The sequence below is a fragment of the Haliotis rubra genome, unplaced genomic scaffold, assembly GCF_003918875.1.
Source record: "Haliotis rubra isolate DU_JTF1 unplaced genomic scaffold, ASM391887v1 Scf1748, whole genome shotgun sequence".
In the NCBI taxonomy this organism is placed as follows: domain Eukaryota; kingdom Metazoa; phylum Mollusca; class Gastropoda; order Lepetellida; family Haliotidae; genus Haliotis; species Haliotis rubra.
In genome coordinates, this window is record NW_025765723.1 from 1 (window position 1) to 22,921 (window position 22,921).

At 38.2% G+C, this 22,921-nt stretch overlaps 2 protein-coding genes across 4 annotated transcripts in view; both read left to right on the forward strand.

The window, feature by feature from the left end:
- Nucleotides 1–843: 843 nt before the first annotated feature.
- Nucleotides 844–4,943, forward strand: LOC124272946 (the record flags this gene model as incomplete). The annotated part of the gene is made up of 6 exons (XM_046708188.1): nt 844–993; nt 1,175–1,236; nt 1,425–1,542; nt 2,145–2,400; nt 2,839–2,951; nt 3,116–4,943. Coding segments are annotated over 6 exons (1,049 nt in total), but the record flags the coding sequence as incomplete, so codon positions are not given.
- A 1,103-nt stretch (nt 4,944–6,046) lies between these two features.
- Nucleotides 6,047–22,921, forward strand: part of LOC124272949 (mucin-5AC-like) — a 31,829-nt gene continuing 14,954 nt past the window's right edge. The window contains exons 1-4 of one of the 3 annotated variants that reach the window (XM_046708193.1): nt 6,047–6,330; nt 7,726–7,813; nt 10,541–10,921; nt 16,994–17,023. In XM_046708193.1, coding sequence (XP_046564149.1) covers nt 10,849–10,921; nt 16,994–17,023 — 103 coding nt within the window. In that variant the 5' untranslated portion in view covers nt 6,047–6,330; nt 7,726–7,813; nt 10,541–10,848. Of the gene's footprint in view, nt 6,331–7,725; nt 7,814–8,784; nt 9,990–10,540; nt 10,922–16,993; nt 17,024–22,921 lie in introns of those variants that run through there. The other 2 variants (XM_046708191.1, XM_046708192.1) reach the window with 2 other exon arrangements.

Below are 22,921 nucleotides of genomic sequence, written 5' to 3' on the forward strand. Positions count from 1 at the left end.
TTGTTCCGTTTTTATTATTGCTGTAAAATTACGAGATTTGTCTCTCTTGTTCCCTATGTATTTTGAAGTAACTTGGTATAGACATAATGATTGCTGGGCACTCAAAAGTTGAAGGTTATTGTTTACTTATGCTTTTTGGACAGGTGTGGATGAACCAAGCGTGTTGTCAGCAGTTTCTAATTGAATGTAAACAGATGTATTGACACTGGCGTTCCAAACTAGGTTTCAGATCTTAGTAAGATTCCAAACTTGAGAATATATATATTCAATTAGAAACAGACAAATTACAATATATTTTTTTTCTGAAGAATATTATTTTAGTTTAGTCTTGAATGTGCTTATCTCATCGTTGTTATTCTCATTGTCTAATAATTCCACATTAAAAAATGTTTTGCCAAATATATTTTTTTTTAGCTCAGAAGAAATGAAACAAATATTTTGCATCATGTTGATGCTATCATTATATGTAATATTGCATTAAACACAACATCTGTATATTGAGAATGTTATGGCTAGTCACCGTCCATTAGTAGCTAACTCACATGTATGATGGAGCCCTTTATCGAAATATACACACACTGTTCATAATGGTTAATTCCAAATGATAATCGAGGGACTTCAAAGAACAAACCATCAATTTTAAAATTGTTTTTACTTGCTTTCTTTTTACTACTTTACACCTAAAGTATAATTAATTGTATAATAGTTACAATAAGTTTAATGTAGTAAGTTAAGTTTAGTCAGAAAGTCTTTTATGCATTAAAATTGTGCTTACAAATTTCATGTTAATTTATTTAATGCTTAGATGAAACAAAAGGACCCAAAGAGCCCTGTATCTTACAGAAGATGATATGCAGGTAGACGATTATGAAAATGAAGATGCAATGAAAGCAGAGGGAAAGTTTGCTGATGACGAAGAAAGCTCATCAGAGATTGAAGAATGTGATGAAGAGATGAAGAAGGGGAACCATGATATTGATGATACAGAGGACAGTAAGTGCAAAAAAACTAAATGCACTCTTTTACAGATACATTTTAAAAAATTTTAGATTCACATTGAAAGATTCACATGAAAATAAAACATGTCAGTATAAGTTGGTTGGTCATGGAATGTTGGAATAAGATTTTTGAATAGTCATAATCATTTAAGTTATGTTTTTGTTCACATTTTCAGATTTCCAGAACTTTGCAGAGAAATCACCCCCATTGTACAGTGGAGCTAGAATTACGGAACTAGTCAGTGTGGTTTTGATAATGAGCTTCATAATAAGACATCAGCTGACTGGGGAAGCATTGAAAGATTTATTGGTCTTAATTGAACTTCATTGCATAACTCCAAATTTGTGCAGAACTAGTTTGAAAATGTTTAACAACTTCTTCAAAAGTATGTCATCACCTGTGCAGATGCACTACTTCTGTAGTAGTTTTTGCAACACTTACCATGGGAAAGCAAGTCAGCCAACCTGCCAGAAATGCCAGAAAATCAACAGTCATCCTTCATATACATTCCAGTCATAGGTCAATTACAGTCACTATTTTCAGGTAAGAGTCGAGATAGGTAGTAACCTAATTTATTCAAGGTTTTGACAGACTTGAAATTAGGGTGCTGCCTTGGAAAGACCCTAATTTCTTATTGAAAAATATGTAAAATGTCTTGAAAAACCTTGAAAATTAATAATCCCTATATTTCAAATAAAACTTCAATAATATTGTATTGCTTTATTAAAATTTATAAGATTGCAATTGCTTTATTTTCCTACATTCATTTCTTAAATTCTTAGGTATATTAGATTCATCAATTCCCTAAAGCAAAGTTTTATCAGTAGTTGATATAATAGTCAGTGAACAAACCTGTATGACCATTTTACTATTGGGAAATGTTTGACAACTGTTGTGTGATAGAAACTTGTACTTATTCAACTTAAAAAGACTTTAAAAGGCCTTAATTTCTAAGTGACATAGTCTGTATCAGCACAGTTTATTATCAGTTTATTTATTACACATAGATTACTATTTGTGTTGGTCTTTTTGTCGTTCTAGTCTTCAAGATATTTTTAGTGTTACAATTTTTTGATTATATAATTCCAGTTACAATATCTAACCTGGCATGTGTCAAGTTCAACAGATAATCTTTCTTACAATAGGTTTAAAGAAGTCAGACTTACTTCATGGAGGAAGGGTTAAGGATAATCCATCAGCAATTGAAGATATCTTTGATGGGAAAACGTACAAAGACATCTTTGAGGATGACTTCTTCAAGGGAACACATAAAGGAAGAAAAGAGAAAGAAATTCACATTTCTCTACAACTCAACACAGATGGAGTAGCTCTTTTCAGATCTTCAAATTACAGTGTCTGGCCCCTGTATTTAACAGTAAATGAACTGAACCCAAAGTTAAGGTAAGCTTTCTCAATTTCATTGTTACTTTTAAGTTTCAACAGATGGAACTGGTGAACCTATGTATTAACATGAGGTCTGTGCATCCGTCTGTCCGGACTCTGGACAGGTTCATTACTCCCTTACTTCTAGTCAGATTCTAATAAAAGTTGGAAGGAAGATGAAGGATCATATGATGATGTTGAGGATGACTGATCTTGTGTAATAACTCTAGGAAATACAAGTTGTGGGGGGATATTGTTCATTGTGTTAAGTGGTTAGTTTTAAGAATTGGTTATTCTAAAAGGAATTTGTCATAATGTTATCATAGATAGACTGAGTTCAGTTTGATTCATTTACCTGCTTATATACTCATATACATCCTCATGCAAACTTGCTGAGTAAAACATTGTAATATTGAAGAAGACCTGTCTCAGATAAATATTTGACAATGTTTTCAGGTACTCCGCTGAATGCAGACTGTTTGCTGGACTCTGGTATGGCATCAACAAACCTACAATGTCAATCTTTCTGCAGCCTCTTGTTGAAGAACTGAAGTCCTTGTATGAAACAGGTTTGTTTGTTATGACTCTGCGTTTAGATTGCTTGATGAATTCAATTTCTCATGCTGGACAGAATTTCATGAACAATAGCAGGTAATTATGTTTGAAATATCAAGCATTTATTACGGATTTTAACAGCAGTATTTACAGTTCTTTCTTTTTTTTTTTCACTTAGGTACTGATGTTGTCCTGGAGGGCAGTTCACTTCTTTTGCGAGCAGTTCTTCATAGTGTTGTGTGTGATGCTCCTGCAAGATGCCTAGTTCAAAACTTTGTACAGTTTAATGGATATTTTGGATGTGGAACCTGTTTGTCCAAAGGAAAATCTGTGAAAACTGGAGAACGTGGATCTATGATGTCCTATCCATTTGACATATCAGAAGCTGGTAATCTCACTGGTGTCTCTACGCCTCGCACGCATACCCAGTGTCTGACTGACGCAAGGAGAGCAGAAGAAGACGGATCAAGTCGAAATGGTGTCAAAGGCTTCTCCCCTTTGTACAAGTTGCCCTTTTTTTTGATATGATAAGATGTGTTACTGTGGATTATATGCATTGTGTTCTTCTTGGCGTGCAGAAGAAATTCTTACATCTGTGGACTGACAATGCAAACAAACATGAAAAATTTTACATTGGAAACTTCACGTCAATACTTAATGACAGGTTACGAGGACTCTCTCCACCAAATCTTATTACAAGAATGCCGCGGTGCATTGAAGATTTGAAGAATTGGAAGGCCTCAGAGTTCAGGTCCTTTCTTTTATTTTATTCTGTTTGTTGCTTGTATCAGATTTTACCCGATGAATATTTCTCACATTATCTCCTTTTGGTTGAAAGTATATTTATTCTTTTACAGAGGTCAATTTCGCAAAATGAGCTTTCAAGAGCTAAGGTGCTTATTGCCAAGTTTTGTGCATCAGTTGATTTCTTATATTCAGAAAGGAACATGACATCCAATATGCATGCACTCCTCCACCTAACTCAGAAAGTTGAAGATCTTGGACCCTTATGGTGTCACTCTTGCTTTTTCTATGAAGATTTAAATGGGGACTTGCGATCGCTGTTTCATGGTACACAGAAAGTAGAACTTCAAATTTCAATGGCTGTAGTAATACATCAGAAGCTACCACGTTTATGTGCCCTTATTCCAAAATTCTCTGAAGCTGAATATATCTATCTCTCCTTTAAGGGAAAACATCACAGAAAGAACCTCACTTTGATTAAGGATAACATGTTTGCTGTCGACCCAATTAAGCCTTGTAACTTGTCTGTCGAAATACAAAATTTGGTTGAGGAATTTATGAATGCACCAGTAACAAGGTCAGCACAGTTTTACCGCTACTGGTGCAATGGTTTTATGTTTCATTCAAAAATGTACAAAAATGTAACAAGGAGAAACAGCTACTCAGTTGAGTATATTGGAACTGATCAGAAACGTTACCTTGGTCAGATTCAATATTACCTTGTTTTATTTACTGAGAAGAGTGCTATGTATTGTGCTTTAATCAAAAGGTTTATCAAGAAACGTAAGTGTCATTTGCATGTACCAGCTCATTTTGTTGAAGTTGAAACTGGAACCTTGTTTGATCTCATACCTGTTGAGAATATTAAGAATATGTGTGTGTATATGGATCAGGGTAGTGTGAAATTTGTAGCACTAATGCCAAATGTAAGAGAAAAAGATTAGATTTTGTTTTCATCCTGTGATAGAAGTTATGATGCATTTTTGTACATACATGTACATGTATTTATGAAACAAAATGAGTTTGTTCATTGTAATATTGTAAGACATGTGTATGCATTCTGTTAAACTCTGTATTGCCTTCTGTTCTATGTACTTTTGTGTCAATATGTAATTGAATCCTTTAAATTACTTTATGTAAACATTATTGCTCACACGCCTTCAAGATTTCACAGATTTATTTTGGAAGTAAATGAATTTAGATGGTTTTTTTCTATTTCCTCCCTCATTATTTTCAGAATAATAAAATGCAGTGACAATAACTTCAGAGTCATTCATCATTTTGCTCACACCTTCTCAAAAGCTGTATATAACTAAACACACTCACAGGATTTTCCTATTTGTTTAAGAGGAGTCCTGTATTTGAGGGTCCCAAAGGACCAGAGACCATATAATAAATTATTATTGCTATTATATGGTCTCTGCTGGGACCCATACTCTTAATTTTCAGGGGTCCTGGACTACAAAATGGGGGTCCCAGACACTTAAATATTATCATTAATACTATGTTGTAATATTGATGTAATTCAGTTACTGTTATTGTATTGTGTATCATGATCATCACATTGTTACAGTTATTAAATTGCAAATGATACCATAACCCAGCTGGTAGCAAACTCAGTGATAACTTATTGTTACTTGATTGAAATTTTACAAAAAGTATTTGGACTTTTTCTGCGTCTCCGTGGATACGCTATTAAATTTCGTTGCATCCATTGTCAATTTTTATGTGTATAGGATGCAGGAATTCACATCCCGTAAATCCCTGCACTCACTTACATTCATCCCAAAGTCAATTCAGTTTCTTTCCAAGTAATGATCCTTAATGACTTTCTTTTGCTGAATCATTATGAACCAGAATCATGGGTTTCAGCAAAGTGATAAACACCTGTCACTCTTTCTGCAGCTTTCTTCCCACTTCAACTGACACAACTGAAATACTACTCAATACACAGTTAATTTCATCACAATCCTTTGCATGTTGACTCTACATAACTAATGTAATTTGACAGTCAACACATCGGTACCTTAGCTTTAAAATGCTCCATATCTAACACAGAAATCTCAAGTCAGAAATCCAGCAGGACGTGAAAATAATGGTTGGTTGATTTCAGCTGATACAGAGCATTGAGGTGGTAGTAGGTGGTGCAAATTGCTACCTGTTCCTGTGGAGAACTTGATATTAACTCAATAACAACTATATTTACTACAATATGTAAATGCTTCAACTCAAACGAATGTCACATCCACTTCTTCTACACAATATAAGACCACAGTTCCTAAGATTCTAATACATGTATTAATAATTAATCTCAGGTATGTTGCTAAAAGCACAGATCACGGCAGTCTGGTATTTGTCATGTAAACACATGTAGGTATATTGACTGCTTGTTTAATATACAGGGATTAATAATTAGCAGGTGAGAATTCCTCAACATGTGTTCTGTTCCGGGCTGATGATTGTTTGATTTCTTGTGGAAAGCCATGGAAGCTGTTTGACCTATACAGAGTTGAATTATTGATCCTCATGGTTGAATTTCCAGTGAGATTCACCTGTAGGCATCGGAAGACAGCACAAAGGTACATTCTCTCTGACTTGACACAAGGTAGAATCTCACAAGGCATGTAGGATCTCATCAGGATCATACAGGTAGGATCCCGTCAAAATCATACAGGTATTTTCTCATAAGGATTACACAGGTATAATCTCATAAGGATTATACAGGTGGGATCTCATAAGGAATGCCCAGGTGGGATGTTATAAGGATTACACAGGTAGTATTTCATCGGGATAACACAGATTGGATCTCAGAAGATTAGACAGGTAGAATCTCATAAGGATTAGACTGGTAGGATCTCATCAGGATTAAACAGGTAGAATCTCATTAGGGTTACAAGGGTCGGGATCTCATAAGGATTACACAAGTAGAATCTGAAAAGGATTACACAAGTAGAATCTCATAAGGATTACAGGTGGGATCTTATAAGGTTTACATAGGTAGGACCTTGTCAGGATTACACAGATGGGATTTTATAAGGTTCACACAGGTGCAATCTCATAAGATTATACAGGTATGATTTCATAAGGATTACAGAGGTAGGATTTCATTGGGAATACACAGGTGGAATCTTAAAAGGATCACACAGGTAGGATCTCATAAGGATAACACAGGTAAGATTTCATAAGGATTTCAAAGATAGGATATCAAAAGAATTACAAAGGTAGGATCTCATGAGGATTACACATGTAGGATTTCATAAGGATTACACAGGTGGGATCTCATACAGATCACACAGGTAGGATTTGACTTGAGCAACATACATAAAAGTACCGGTGACTGTTAATCAAAGTTCACGAAAATTCTGTCACAGGCTAACATGTATGATAATGTTCTCTAGATACAAATTCATCCCCATCTTTAGAATTATTCATGTTTTTGCTTGTGGAAAAACATCGAAAAAAGACCTTTCCAAGAATTCTTTGTAGTTCATATTTGTACACAGTTACAAAAGTTTGCTTGAAGTCTCTGTCACAGGAATATCTTCACAATGCATTGTGCAAGGCTGTCATTTGGGGTGACATATTTTATGACAAAGGTTACCATCACATCATTCATCTGAGTGTAAAAACCAAACAACAGTTCCATCAATTACAGGTGTGGTCCAAAGGGTTTCATAAAGTATCCTAAACACATGATGATTAAGATTTACTAGCATTTTTCTGGTCCATCTGTATATCCTTTTGTCTTCGTACCACGATATGGCTGAGATATTGGCGATGTGACATTAAATAGTAACTCACTCACTCACTGTATATCCTTTACTGTCTGTACAATGATATGTAATCATATGCATACAATGCAGCTTGTATTCAGTAATATGAAAGGGAAGAAATTAAAAAAATAAGAAATGTGGTTTCAAGATAATGTATGCATAAATGATTAACAACCTTCTCCTTCATTCCTGAAAGATAACTGAGTGGTTATATAAACGAGTCACATCACAGATAAATTTAATCTGGTAACATCTCTTTACAAAACCACAGGTGGAATCTCATCCATTATACAGATGGCATATCTTCTGGATTACAGAAATAGCATCTCATTTGGATCACACTGGTCGAGATATATTTGGTGAGTCATATCTAATAATTTAACAGTAAATTGCACAATGTTGACAAAAGTACATTGGAACCACAATTGATGTCTGAGGAGCCATTCAGTGTCCTTGGTTTTTAATTAGAAATCCAATTATGAGCATTAATACTTTACAAACTGATGCCCTACTGTTATGAATCTGACTTCCAAAGCTGGGATGCCAACTGGTCTATTATATGCGAAAATTGCATTTGTCATTATCAAAAATGTCAAATCCTCATCACTGATAATGTTATCTGTCTTCAGCATTGTTCTCCTTGTCTAACTATACTAGTGTACAGTATACATCCCTGTGCACTTAAAAGAACCCACGAATCCGTTGGTATATGACCAGATGGTGGCCACATGAATACGTTCAAACACCTAGTTGCGGGTACACTTGGACAAAGTACTGTGACTATGCGTCCCAGTCCACCCAGCTGTGAATGGGTACCTCATTTGGATGAGAAAGCCACAATAACTCGGTGCGCCTAGTGGCAGCAAGAGTTGTATACTCCCCAGGGAGTTGAGATTGATAATACGATGTGCTGTTGAGATTGACATACAATGTGCTGTTGAGATTGACATACAATGATCGAGGGAAAAATACCAGCGCCTTGAGCATGCACCAGTTGCGTGGATATGTGCGCTATATAAATATACTATAATAATAACTGGCTGTTGTCAGGTTTCTTATGCATTCATTCATAGAAGTGAGTGAGCGGCGCTCTGTAAATAATCGAGTCTGGACCAGATGTATCGTGATACATATCAAATTGTGACATGGGTATCGCCATATGTATAGATTCATGAAACTTATGCATCGTGACATCCCTACAATCCAGTGATCAACAGCATGAGCATCGATCTGCGCAACTGGGAACCGATGACATGTGTCAACCAAGTCAGTGAGCCTGACCACCCGATACCGTTAGTCGCCTCTTACGACAAGCATGGGTTACTGAAGATCAATATTCTAACCCCGGACCTTCACGGGTATCATTCATAGGAAACTGCAGTAGAAAACATACAAAAATTTAATAAAATACGAATATCAGTGAATAAAAAATGACACTACTGCCAGTACAATTCTCATGGTTAAATTTAAAACTTTATGTGTTAACATATTTTATTCACATGAAGGGAATGGGACAGTATTTTATAACAGATGTCCACACCTTGTATTAAAAATACCATCATCTGCAACTTTGTAAAACATACAGAGGAAACAGAGACAGGAAATGATGTATAGAGTGAAACCTAATCTGGACTATATTTTTCCCTGGGAAAATTGTCCACAATAAGAAATGTTATGGACACCTTCCTGCTCCCTGAGTAATGTCTTTTGAGTATGATACAGACCTCCACAATAACAGCTTCATACAAGTATATTTAGCATTATTGATAAATTGATAAAGTTTCACTGTATACATTTTCCTCACTCAAATATGTCTTTTTAAAAAACAATTTTTTTGAAAATGAAACATATTGGATAATCTAAAGACTAAAAACATGTCCCCAGCAACCTGTAAGCTTTAAAGGAAGGAGCATTTAGGTGCAATATTATTGATTCAAGATACTGGTTTTGAATGAAGACATAAACTGACAAGAATTGATTGTTTTGGTAACAGGCTATGGATTAGCAGTCTGAGAAAGCAGAATTTTGTTCAGCTGATTATGACAATGTTCTCGTCAAAAGCCCAGAAATCTGATCCAAACTGACACTGTTAAACATAGACATCGTAAAGGAACGTAACTGTTACGTCAATCATAATTGAAAACAAATATCATAGGCATCATGACTGAAGAGTAAACAGATTGAAATGTGGTAATGACTGACAGCTTTATTCTCCAACTGACAGGTGTATATATCACAGCGGAATGAAATGTACATCAACCAGTGTATGACTTCTCATGGTGACACCAGCATACACCCTCCGGCTATAGAGTCGCAACTGTTTTATCATTATCTTCAGGAAATATTGCACTCACAAAAATCTGATCATTTGTGTTTCTGTGGGAATGTGTTTTCTCTCTCTAATTTGATACAATAACTTGGAACATACAAGGCCTCATTGTGGATAAAGGACAACTGGATCATTATATACCCAATGGCTGGTCTTGTTATTCTTACAGACCTTCTACAGTACATGATTTTCCAGATTTGTCAAACGTGAGTAATTGGTTCAGAATGCAACATGGTCACACCTAAGTTTTAAAAAGCATTTCTTTTTCAGATTAAGTTTTGAAAAAAGTAACCCAATTGGTAAATCTGAGGAAAGATGGCAAAAGATTTAAAAAGCATTTCTTTTTTAGATTAATTTTTGAAAAAAGTAATTGGTAAATTTGACTAAATATGGGAAAAGCTTCATTCAGCTACCTTGTTCAGCCTTCTCATATATAAAGCTTTCAGCTCTGATACAATGAAAAATTGCAGCGATCCCATAAAATACAAAATAAGCAATTTCAAGATTCCACAGAATGAACCAAAGGACATGAAATACTATTGTAGTCAGTGGTGGGTGCAATCCTGTCACCTCATAGTTACATAAATCATATTCTAACCCGCTGCATGCTAATTTTCAAATCTGACGCATGCAAATTACATTCTTTCAAAATATTAACAAATCCCTATTGTTAAATTTCCTGCACAGCTTGATCCACACCACACCCCAATTTGCAATAATTGGCTATCGTAATTGGGAGGTATTTTTTGTTTCCCAGACCCTTGTGATCGGTCAAGTGGATTAATGGCGTCCCTCATCATCGCATGACAGCATTTTGCATAACACCCCACCCTACTCCATTCTGCACCAGCCTCCGGACAAGGTGGTGGCGATGTCGTTGAAGTCTTCAGCATCTGAGGGAAGAAACTGATTTGAAGACGCCAGTGACATTTGACAGTGTTGCCTCCTTATTGCTCCTGAGCACTACCGCGTTCAGTGACCAGGATATATAGTGCTTATGTTACCATCTGACATCCCACTGGAGATACACTTTCTGAATCAAGAAGGCCTACACTTGATTGAAAAATGACTTCGCCATGCAGTGCAAAGAGTTTGATGTTTCTAGTGATGTTGATTACCTGGACAAGGCAAGTGGATGGTAAGTGAATCTTCCCTCAGATATATTTCTTATTTAGTTGATAATCAATTGGTATATTCTTTGAAACTGATGAATCATGTCCACAAATATTGCCAATTCCTGGATGTGCATCTGACTGGTTTGAATTTTAAGTCATAAAATGTATGACATTAATGCTATATTTGCACACACAAACATATATATGCTCTACACTTTGATATACATGTAAATTTTATCATCCATGAGATACCAAATTTGAAAGTATTTGTTTATAGTAATGTCACTTTGTGCAGTGTTCACATACAGCAATATTGTAGCTATATGCACACATGATCAATTTAACAACACTTTGCCATAGTTTTAGCATAATGTAGCAGGGAATCAAACACCAATCACTGCTCTCCAGGTAGACACTCTACCCACAACACTTATAGTGATAGTTGTATTTGATGTTTCTGCTATAACTAACATATGACTACAGTACTTACCTTTGTACCTGTTGAATAAGACCATATTAGAAAACATAAAATACACAACATACTTAAACTATTTGTTAGATATTTTATAATTCCAATATCCTGAGTTCAAATCTAAAGTTGAAGGTCAAGGAAATTAATCCCAAGCCTTAAGTGAAATAGTAAAGATTTAGCAAGTCCATAGATCGAAAGGAGACAGCTGTTAACCTCAGCTAATTAATGTTAAACAGTGTTGAACATGATGAACTGTTGTATATTGGAAGGGAACAGAAAGGTTCTCTTTCAACAAAAACAAATTTACATTCACAGAATTTACATTTGCAACTGAAGACTATAGGTAAGTCAAAGAGTAGCAGCAAGTGATAATACTAGATCAGTCTGCAGCACAGTAAACATGTTTGTCTAATCTGGGCATCATGTTTTATTCATGCACCTAATCAGCAATAAGACTCCACTACCACGGTGCTTGACTCCAGGGTAGATAGCAGAGACATTCCACCTTCAGGATCATGCAGAGATACAGTGGACTACAATGGTTGTCTATACACTAAAGCTTAGTCTCTGAATAATTTTGATAGAAACAAATATACTGAGGGAAACAAATAAGGGAACACCACTTCATAGCAGTGTTCCTTTATTTATTTTCAGATTTCCTCCCACAGAGCTTTTCAAAGCTGGTGATGAAAACTGGAAAATATTAAAGGAATTCTTGAATTTTCCTGTGTTCTTTTATCTGTTTCTCTCAGTATAATTCCATTTAAGTAGAAAGAAGCCCCAGTGGGATTGGAGATTGAGGACAATCTGGACTCGTCATTTTGGGCTTTGGCATTGCAGAAAGGACTATCAGAAGGGAACATAATGTGGTTCAGGGACTTTGAGAACACTATTGTTGTCAAGGGAACATAGTCAGTACAAGATGATTCTTAAAGGTTTACCGATAACTGTGAATGAAATATGCATATGACATTTAACCTTCACTGTCTGATTCATGCTGTGTTTTCTGATCATATATATTTCATGCTTACATACACAACAGGAAATTACTGAATATCACAAGTTTCAGTATGGTCACATGTAATTTATGCACATCACATTTCATTCTGTCATTAGCTATGAAAACAGAAGAATGTGTTTCTAATGAAGAAAAAGCAAACTTTATTCTTGTATTTGTAGCCCTAAATTTCTTGAGACCGCCTCCGTGGTGTAGTGGTTAGAGCGTCCGCCCGGAGAGTGGAAGGTCGCTGGTTTGATCCCCAACCACGTCATACCAAAAGACGTTAAAATATGGTACTTGTTGGTCCCTGCCTGGCGCTCGGCATGATGGGTACAACAAGGACTGGTCGGCTCGGAGTCAGTATAATGTGTCTGAGTGGGGTATTCATGCTTCACTGCGGCATGGTATCTCAGTGGGCTAGCACTATAAAACCAGCTTTAGTCTGGGCTAGTACAAGCAGCCGCACATACACATACACACGCATGCACGTCGTCATATGAGCGAAATATTCTCAAGCACGACGTTAAACCCAATTCCACCACCACCACCACCAGAATGTGGAGTCTAAGGCAGATTACGTTAGTTCTGTTCAGTCTGATAATGGGAATGGTGGAGTAGCCAAATTAATGGTTAAAGCGTCAGCACATTTGACTGAAGATCAGGGTTCAATCACCCACATTGTGTGATATTACTTGAATACTACTGGAAGATGTGTATAACTATGCTCATTAAATTAGTTGAGCTGTTGGGTCAAATGGACATTTAGGTGTCCCAGGGTTGGACTGACTGACTGAGTTTAGTTTTACGCCGCTTTTAGCAATATTCCAGCAATATCACGGCGGGGGACACCAGAACCCAGGGTTGGAAATAACTTTAAAATTGCTAGTGTACTCCTGTACAGTGGCTTAGTAAAATCACTTGCCCTGATAAGTTTTCCACTATACCGTCCGTGTTCTTGTTGGTTTTTTAAATAAACAACATTATTAACATTGGAAAGTCAACTGGACACCGGTACAGCATGATATACAAATTTGCTTGCCCGATGGAAAAAAACACTGGACTCCGACGTTGGGCAATGGGTTATTTCCACCCCTGTGTCCAACCTAAAATCAGGAAAATCATCTACCCCACAAATATTACTATAAGAAATATAACAGCTGCTGAAATTATGAAACTATCAATCTCCTTGATGCATGTTTTGAAAGAGTCAAACAATGGTCAAATCATATCATTATACTGAAAAGGAAGACATTTTATGTTCTGAATAATTCACTAGCTGATACTTCTTAGTGAACCCTGAAAAGATTACAGAATTTAATTTTAAAAGGAGTTAAAGTCATGACGAGAATAGATTAGGCAAGTCAAGAGCACCTCAGCTCCTAAAATAAGTAATTGGTTTGGCTCCTTTTTGATTTTATGTATAATTTTGCAGAAATATATTTTCAAATGAGCGACCTGTATTTCTGGGACAAAACACAGTCACCTTCTCATCAGTACACTAGCAAGTGGTGTATATTATACATGCATAACTCCTGTGTAAAAGGGCTATACAGTGAATAATAAATTATTGTAACAATTTTAATACAATGAAAATCAGTCTCTAAATTGCCTTAATTCTTATTCAGAACAGTCATAAATGTCCAATTTGATACGCTCAACAATCCAGCAGAATTTGATATGAAAGGACGCTGTCAACTTCCCTTAGACTGCAGCGTTAACAGTGAACAGAAGGTGTATCTGTTCTCATGCAGCATACCAAGGTTTATCTCTCAGCATCTTTCAAGGAGCAACAAAAACTCACACTGGAGTAAAAGCAACAAATGCCTTTCCATATCCATAAGGAATGCCTGCTGAAAGCAGACCATATAACTGCAAATGTGTCATAGGCATGTGCTTTTGAATCACTATTAAAAAGTGCTGATACCAGGGGACGTTTTCACAAAGCGATCGTAGTGCTACGATTGTCAATGTTAAGGCATTGGAGTTACAATCACCTTATCGCCATGGCAGATACAGCTTTTCGAGAAACGGGGGGTGGGGGGGTGTGGGGTGTGTGTGTGCACAAATCATTTTCACCTGTTTTCCCGAGAGTTTCAATGGTAATTTAATAAACTTTCAGGACAAAAGGGAGCTGCGCACCCCTGCACCCCCCCTTTGGAACTGCCTATGAGCGCTATGATCGCTTTATGAAACGAGGCGCAGGTGTTTCCTAAAAGTGAGAGAATCCATGCCCTACCAGTTGCACCCATCATAAACACGTGCAAAGACATGTCAACTGTTCCCAGACAAAATATGGTACAAGTTAAAATTGAGATACCACTTTTGTCAGAGATGTGTCAAATTGGGAATCATCCTTCACATCTACTACAGAGCTTTTTGTAAGCTTTACAGTGAGTGAGTGAGTTTAGGTTTATGCCGCTTTTAGCAATATTCCACAATATCACAGCGGGGGACACCAGAAATCGGCTTCACACATTGCACCCATGCAGGAATCAAACCCGGGTCTTCGGCATGACAAGCGAATGCTTTAACCTCTGGCTATCCTACCACCCCGAAAACTCTACAGCATCCTTGAATGTGGTAACAGTGATCAAACAACTATAAACACACACTAACCACCAGAAATGGATGTGACAAATGTGTTGAAACTTGCAACCATAATCTCTGTGTAAACCAGACTATAAATACCACCTGCATGTGTAAAACAGACAGCATTAAACATTAATTGGCTCTTCATATTGAAGATGGTGTACAGATGAAGTCAATGCTACAATTCCCTTCGGCTGGTTTGTGACAATGAAAAGTCAGCAGAGTGGAACTAATGCCTGTAGTCTAGATAATAACTTTGTAAATAGTTAATCATCATATTGAACAAAAGCTCTTCTTTGGATTGAGCATATGACAAATATTATGACTCATACTTGTTGTGTCTAAAGGATTTCTATTACAAATTGTACTCATAATATATGAACAATATTCAGTTCTTCAAATCACACATATGCTTTGACAACTGACAAACTGCTTATAAATAAGCATATTTTTAGTAAAATCCAGAATTCATTTTCTCCATTTTGCATGATTTAAATCAAGCTCATCTGTGAAGCAATGGCATTATTACTGGCCTTAGAATTTTTGGGGGGAGAAAAGTATTTTATCATCCTATGGTGTTGTGCTGACTTGTAGCGTGATACAGGGAATTATAGCAAATAATTAATTGCAATCAACAAGAGAAGCTAAAACATGTCCAGCAAAACCTGATACACCAAAAGACAGTAATTGAGAAGTTAGATCAAACAAAGTGTATTCAGGGGAGACATTCTACTATAACTTTCTTTCTCAGATTTTAGAAGCATCAAAATGTATCATATCAGTGATCTTGTCCTCACAATGACTAAGTCTAAGGCTGACATGATATACGTCATGCTTTCCAAGGTTCAATTAGGAAATTGATTTCTTGTTTTCAATCAATGAATCATTTTTTTCTCTGATTTTCTGTGATCAATTATTCTCCAATTAAATTACTTATTTTAATGAATTCAAGGGAGACAAACATATTGAGCATTAAAGACATATACAAGTCTAAAGTTTCAATGTGAAGACATCACAAGCTCTATTTAGGTGTTATTATAATAATCATACACAGCAGTTGTATGTATTGCTAATGACAGTAAGGCTACAGTAAAACTAAAAGAATGCTTCAGTGGTGGGATGTTTCTATTCTTATTCATGATCAAACATTAATGGACCATTGATTATTTTTTATCTACAGTCGGCCATGCCTGTAGTAAGAGGCAACTAACGGAATCAGGTTGTCAGGCTTTCTGACATTGTTGTTGCATAGTGTTGCATACCATTTGCAGAGATTGATGCTCAAGTGGCAATCAATGGATTGTCTGGTTCAGAGTTGATTTCACACAGATTACTGTAATATTTAGTGTGGCTTTTAACAAAAAACAAATGAAATGTAATCACTTCCAATAACTAGAGTATGACTTTTTCCTAATTGACAGGTGTAGTTCCTCTCCAGGAAGACTAAAGATTATATCCTTGTTATATGTTCATAACTATAATCTGTTCATTTTATACCTCATAGTCTCTTAGGTTATCAATCATAAATTGATAATGCAGTAATACCAGATGTTTGATACGAATATTTGCAAGCAAATCTTGAGGGATATGATTATTTCATGAGAGAATGAAGTCAAAATTAATACAATCATTAGATGTTAGTCCTCATTCACGAAAATACTATACATCAGATTAATATCTTCTGATTTTCCCTAAACAACATTATCAATGATAAAAATAGTTATTTTTGTTGCCTTCCTTATTTTATTTTACATCAGTCAAACGCTGAGTGAGTGAGTGAGTAAGTGAGGTTTTTAATAGCAATATTCCAGCAATATCATGGTGAGGGATGCCAAAAATGGGCTTCACACATTGTATCCATGTGGGGAATCGAACCCGGGTCTTTGTCATGGCAGCGAATGCTTTAAACACAAGGCTACCCCACTACCCTACACAAAGGAGGTAAACATCTGTACTTATGTAACACCCTGTTTGAGAACTGATTAAACATATGGATCCTTTAAGTATGTTCACTAACTTGTCCTCCTGTTGCAGGTCAAGGCTGTCCAGCAGCAGCAGCTCCAGGTATGTACCGGTACACACTGTCATCTGTACCACACAGAATTGTTACATTGATAGATACTGCAGGGATTTACAGGACTCAAATTTGTGTGTCCTATACACATAAAAATTGACAATGGATGCAACAAAATTTATTAGCGCGTCCACAGGGACAAATTTCAATCAAGTGACAATAAGTTATCACTGAATTTGCTACTAGCTGGGTTATGATATTTGTTTACAATTTAATTACTGTAACAATGTGATCATGATACACAATATAATAATAGTATTCATGATAATATTTAAGTGTCTGGGACTCCCATTTTGTTGTCCAGGACCCCTGAAAATTAAGAGTACAGAGCTCCAGATAAGATTTAGCTAATGTGGGTACTGTGCCCACTGTATTTCTTTGGAGTGGGTATTATGAATGTTGAGTGGGTATTTCATTTTCCGTTACCCACTGCTTTCAAATATGTGTGTATTTCAGTCATTTTACTCACCTAAGTATTGTGTCATGGAGTAAGTTTACTAAGCAGGTATGTTCTGCCTTATGTCATACCTAATCCAAACCAACCTAAATATAAGGAAAATGATTTCATAAAACTTCACAAATCCTATATAATACTGACAGTACAACACTTGTCCTATACTAACAGTACAACTTGATAGCAATCGATGTCTTTTTCATTACGCAAGCTACTTTTATAAGTATATTCCGTACGCATTTGTTTTAAACTCTTTGCGAATCTAACAGTTTAAATGCGTAATGCTGGCATAATCAATGGATTCACATTCACCAGACACTACCACAATCAATGGGTTCACAATCATCAGACACTGGCACAATCAATGGATTCACACTCATCAGACACTGGCACAATTGATGGGTTCACAATCATCAAACACTGCCACAATCAATGGGTTCACAATCATCAGATGCTGGCACAATCCATGGGTTCACAATCACAAGATGCTGGCACAATCAATGGGTTCACAATCATCAGACACTGGCACAATCAATGGGTTCACAATCATCAGACACTGCCACAATCAATGGGTTCACAATCATCAGACACTGGCACAATCAATGGGTTCACAATCGCCAAGTGCTGGCACAATCAATGGGTTCACAATCATCAGATGCTGGCATAATCAATAGGTTCACAATCACCAGACACTGGCACAATCAATGGGTTCACAATCACCAGATGCTGGCACAATCACTGGGTTCACAATCATCAGATGCTAGCATAATCAATGGGTTCACAATCACCAGACACTGGCACAATCAATGGGTTCACAATCACCAGACACTGGCACAATCAATGGGTTCAAAATCACAAGACACTGGCACAATTGATCGGTTTCACAGTCAGCAAACAATGGCACAATCAACCGGTTTCACAATCAGCAGACACTCTCACAATCAACCGGTTTCACAATCAGCAGACACTGTCACAATCAACCGGTTTCACACTCAGCAGACATTGGAACAATCAATGGGTTCACAATCACCAGATGCTGGCACAATCACCAGATGCTGACACAATCAATGGGTTCACAATCGTCAGATGCTGGCACAATCAATGGGTTCACAATCATCAGATGCTGGCACAATCAATGGGTTCACAATCATCAGATGCTGGCACAGTCAATGGGTTCACAATCACCAGACACTGGCACAATCAATGGGTTCACAATCACCAGATGCTGGCACAATCAATGGGTTCACAATCACCAGATGCTGGCACAATCAATGGGTTCACAATCATCAGATGCTGGCACAATCAATGGGTTCACAATCATCAAATGCTGGCATAATCAATGGGTTCACAATCACCAGACACTGGCACAATCAATGGGTTCACAATCACCAGACACTGGCACAATCAATGGGTTCAAAATCACAAGACACTGGCACAATTGATGGGTTTCACAGTCAGCAAACAATGGCACAATCAACAGGTTTCACAATCAGCAGACACTCTCACAATCAACCGCTTTCACAATCAGCAGACACTGTCACAATCAACCGGTTTCACACTCAGCAGACATTGGAACAATCAATGGGTTCACAATCACTAGATGCTGGCACAGTCAATGGGTTCACAATCGTCAGATGCTATCACAATCAATGGGTTCACAATCATCAGATGCTGGCACAGTCAATGGGTTCACAATCATCAGATGCTGGCATAATCAATGGGTTCACAATCACCAGATGCTGGCACAATCACTGGGTTCACAATCACCAGACACTGGCACAACCAATGGGTTCACAATCAGCAGATGCTGGCACAATCAATGGGTTCACAATCATCAGATGCTGGCACAATCAATGGGTTCACAATCACCAGATGCTGGCACAATCAATGGGTTCACAATCACCAGATGCTGGCACAATCAATGGGTTCACAATCACCAGACACTGGCACAATCAATGGGTTCACAATCATCAGATGCTGGCACTATCAATGGGTTCACAATCATCAGATCCTGGCACATTCAATGGGTTCACAATCACCAGACACTGGCACAATCAATGGGTTCACAATCACCAGATGCTGGCACAATCAATGGGTTCACAATCACCAGATGCTGGCACAATCAATGGGTTCACAATCACTAGACACTGGCACAATCAATGGGTTCACAATCACCAGACACTGGCACAATCAATGGGTTCACAATCACCAGACACTGGCACAATCAATGGGTTCACAATCATCAGATGCTGGCACTATCAATGGGTTCACAATCATCAGATCCTGGCACATTCAATGGGTTCACAATCACCAGACACTGGCACAATCAATGGGTTCACAATCACCAGATGCTGGCACAATCAATGGGTTCACAATCACCAGATGCTGGCACAATCAATGGGTTCACAATCACTAGACACTGGCACAATCAATGGGTTCACAATCACCAGACACTGGCACAATCAATGGGTTCAAAATCACCAGACACTGGCACAATTGATGGGTTTCACAGTCAGCAAACAATGGCACAATCAACAGGTTTCACAATCAGCAGACACTCTCACAATCAACCGGTTTCACAACCAGAAGACACTGTCACAATCAACCGGTTTCACACTCAGCAGACATTGGAACAATCAATGGGTTCACAATCACCAGATGCTGGCACAGTCAATGGGTTCACAATCACCAGATGCTGGCACAATCAATGGGTTCACAATCACCAGACACTGGCACAATCAATGCGTTCACAATCACCAGACACTGGCACAATCAATGGGTTCAAAATCACCAGACACTGGCACAATTGATCGGTTTCACAGTCAGCAAACAATGGCACAATCAACCGGTTTCACAATCAGCAGACACTCTCACAATCAACCGGTTTCACAATCAGCAGACACTGTCACAATCAACCGGTTTCACACTCAGCAGACATTGGAACAATCAATGGGTTCACAATCACCAGATGCTGGCACAATCACAAGATGCTGGAACAATCAATGGGTTCACAATCGTCAGATGCTGGCACAATCAATGGGTTCACAATCATCAGATGCTGGCACAATCAATGGGTTCACAATCATCAGATGCTGGCACAGTCAATGGGTTCACAATCACCAGACACTGGCACAATCAATGGGTTCACAATCACCAGATGCTGGCACAATCAATGGGTTCACAATCACCAGATGCTGGCACAATCAATGGGTTCACAATCATCAGATGCTGGCACAATCAATGGGTTCACAATCATCAGATGCTGGCATAATCAATGGGTTCACAATCACCAGACACTGGCACAATCAATGGGTTCACAATCACCAGACACTGGCACAATCAATGGGTTCACAATCACAAGACACTGGCACAATTGATCGGTTTCACAGTCAGCACACAATGGCACAATCAACCGGTTTCACAATCAGAAGACACTCTCACAATCAACCGGTTTCACAATCAGGAGACACTGTCACAATCAACCGGTTTCACACTCAGCAGACATTGGAACAATCAATGGGTTCACAATCACCAGATGCTCGCACAGTCAATGGGTTCACAATCGTCAGATGCTATCACAATCAATGGGTTCACAATCATCAGATGCTGGCACAGTCAATGGGTTCACAATCATCAGATGCTGGCATAATCAACGGGTTCACAATCACCAGATGCTGGCACAATCAATGGGTTCACAATCACCAGATGCTGGCACAATCAATGGGTTCACAATCACCAGATGCTGGCACATTCAATGGGTTCACAATCACCAGATGCTGGCACGATCAATGGGTTCACAATCATCAGATGCTGGCATAATTAATAGGTTCACAATCATCAGACGCTGGCACAATCAATGGGTTCACAATCACCAGACACTGGCACAATCAATGGGTTCTCAATCATCAGATGCTGGCACAATCAATGGGATCACAATCATCAGATGCTGGCACAATCAATGGGTTCACAATCACCAGATGCTGACACAATCAATGGGTTCACAATCACCAGACACTGACACAATCACTGGGTTCACAATCACCAGACACTGGCACAATCAATGGGTTCACAATCAGCAGATGCTGGCACAATCAATGGGTTCACAATCACCAGATGCTGGCACAATCCATGGGTTCACAATCACCAGATGCTGGCACAATCAATGGGTTCACAATCATCAGATGCTGGCATAATCAATGGGTTCACAATCACCAGACACTGGCACAATCAATGGGTTCACAATCACCAGACACTGGCACAATCAATGGGTTCACAATCAGCAGACACTGGCACAATTGATCGGTTTCACAGTCAGCAAACAATGGCACAATCAACAGGTTTCACAATCAGCAGACACTCTCACAATCAACCGGTTTCACAATCAGGAGACACTGTCACAATCAACCGGTTTCACACTCAGCAGACATTGGAACAATCAATGGGTTCACAATCACCAGATGCTGGCACAGTCAATGGGTTCACAATCACCAGATGCTGGCACAATCAATGGGTTCACAATCACCAGACACTGGCACAATCAATGGGTTCACAATCACCAGACACTGGCACAATCAATGGGTTCACAATCACCAGACACTGCCACAATCAATGGGTTCACAATCATCAGATGCTGGCACTATCAATGGGTTCACAATCATCAGATCCTGGCACATTCAATGGGTTCACAATCACCAGACACTGGCACAATCAATGGGTTCACAATCACCAGATGCTGGCACAATCAATGGGTTCACAATCACCAGATGCTGGCACAATCAATGGGTTCACAATCACCAGATGCTGGCACAATCAATGGGTTCACAATCACCAGACACTGGCACAATCAATGGGTTCACAATCACCAGACACTGGCACAATTGATCGGTTTCACAGTCAGCAAACAATGGCACAATCAACAGGTTTCACAATCAGCAGACACTCTCACAATCAACCGGTTTCACAATCAGGAGACACAATCACAATCAACCGGTTTCACACTCAGCAGACATTGGAACAATCAATGGGTTCACAATCACCAGATGCTGGCACAGTCAATGGGTTCACAATCACCAGATGCTGGCACAATCAATGGGTTCACAATCACCAGACACTGGCACAATCAATGGGTTCACAATCACCAGACACTCGCACAATCAATGGGTTCAAAATCACCAGACACTGGCACAATCAATGGGTTCACAATCATCAGATGCTGGCACTATCAATGGGTTCACAATCATCAGATCCTGGCACATTCAATGGGTTCACAATCACCAGACACTGGCACAATCAATGGGTTCACAATCACCAGATGCTGGCACAATCAATGGGTTCACAATCACTAGATGCTGGCACAATCAATGGGTTCACAATCACCAGACACTGGCACAATCAATGGGTTCACAATCACCAGACACTGGCACAATCAATGGGT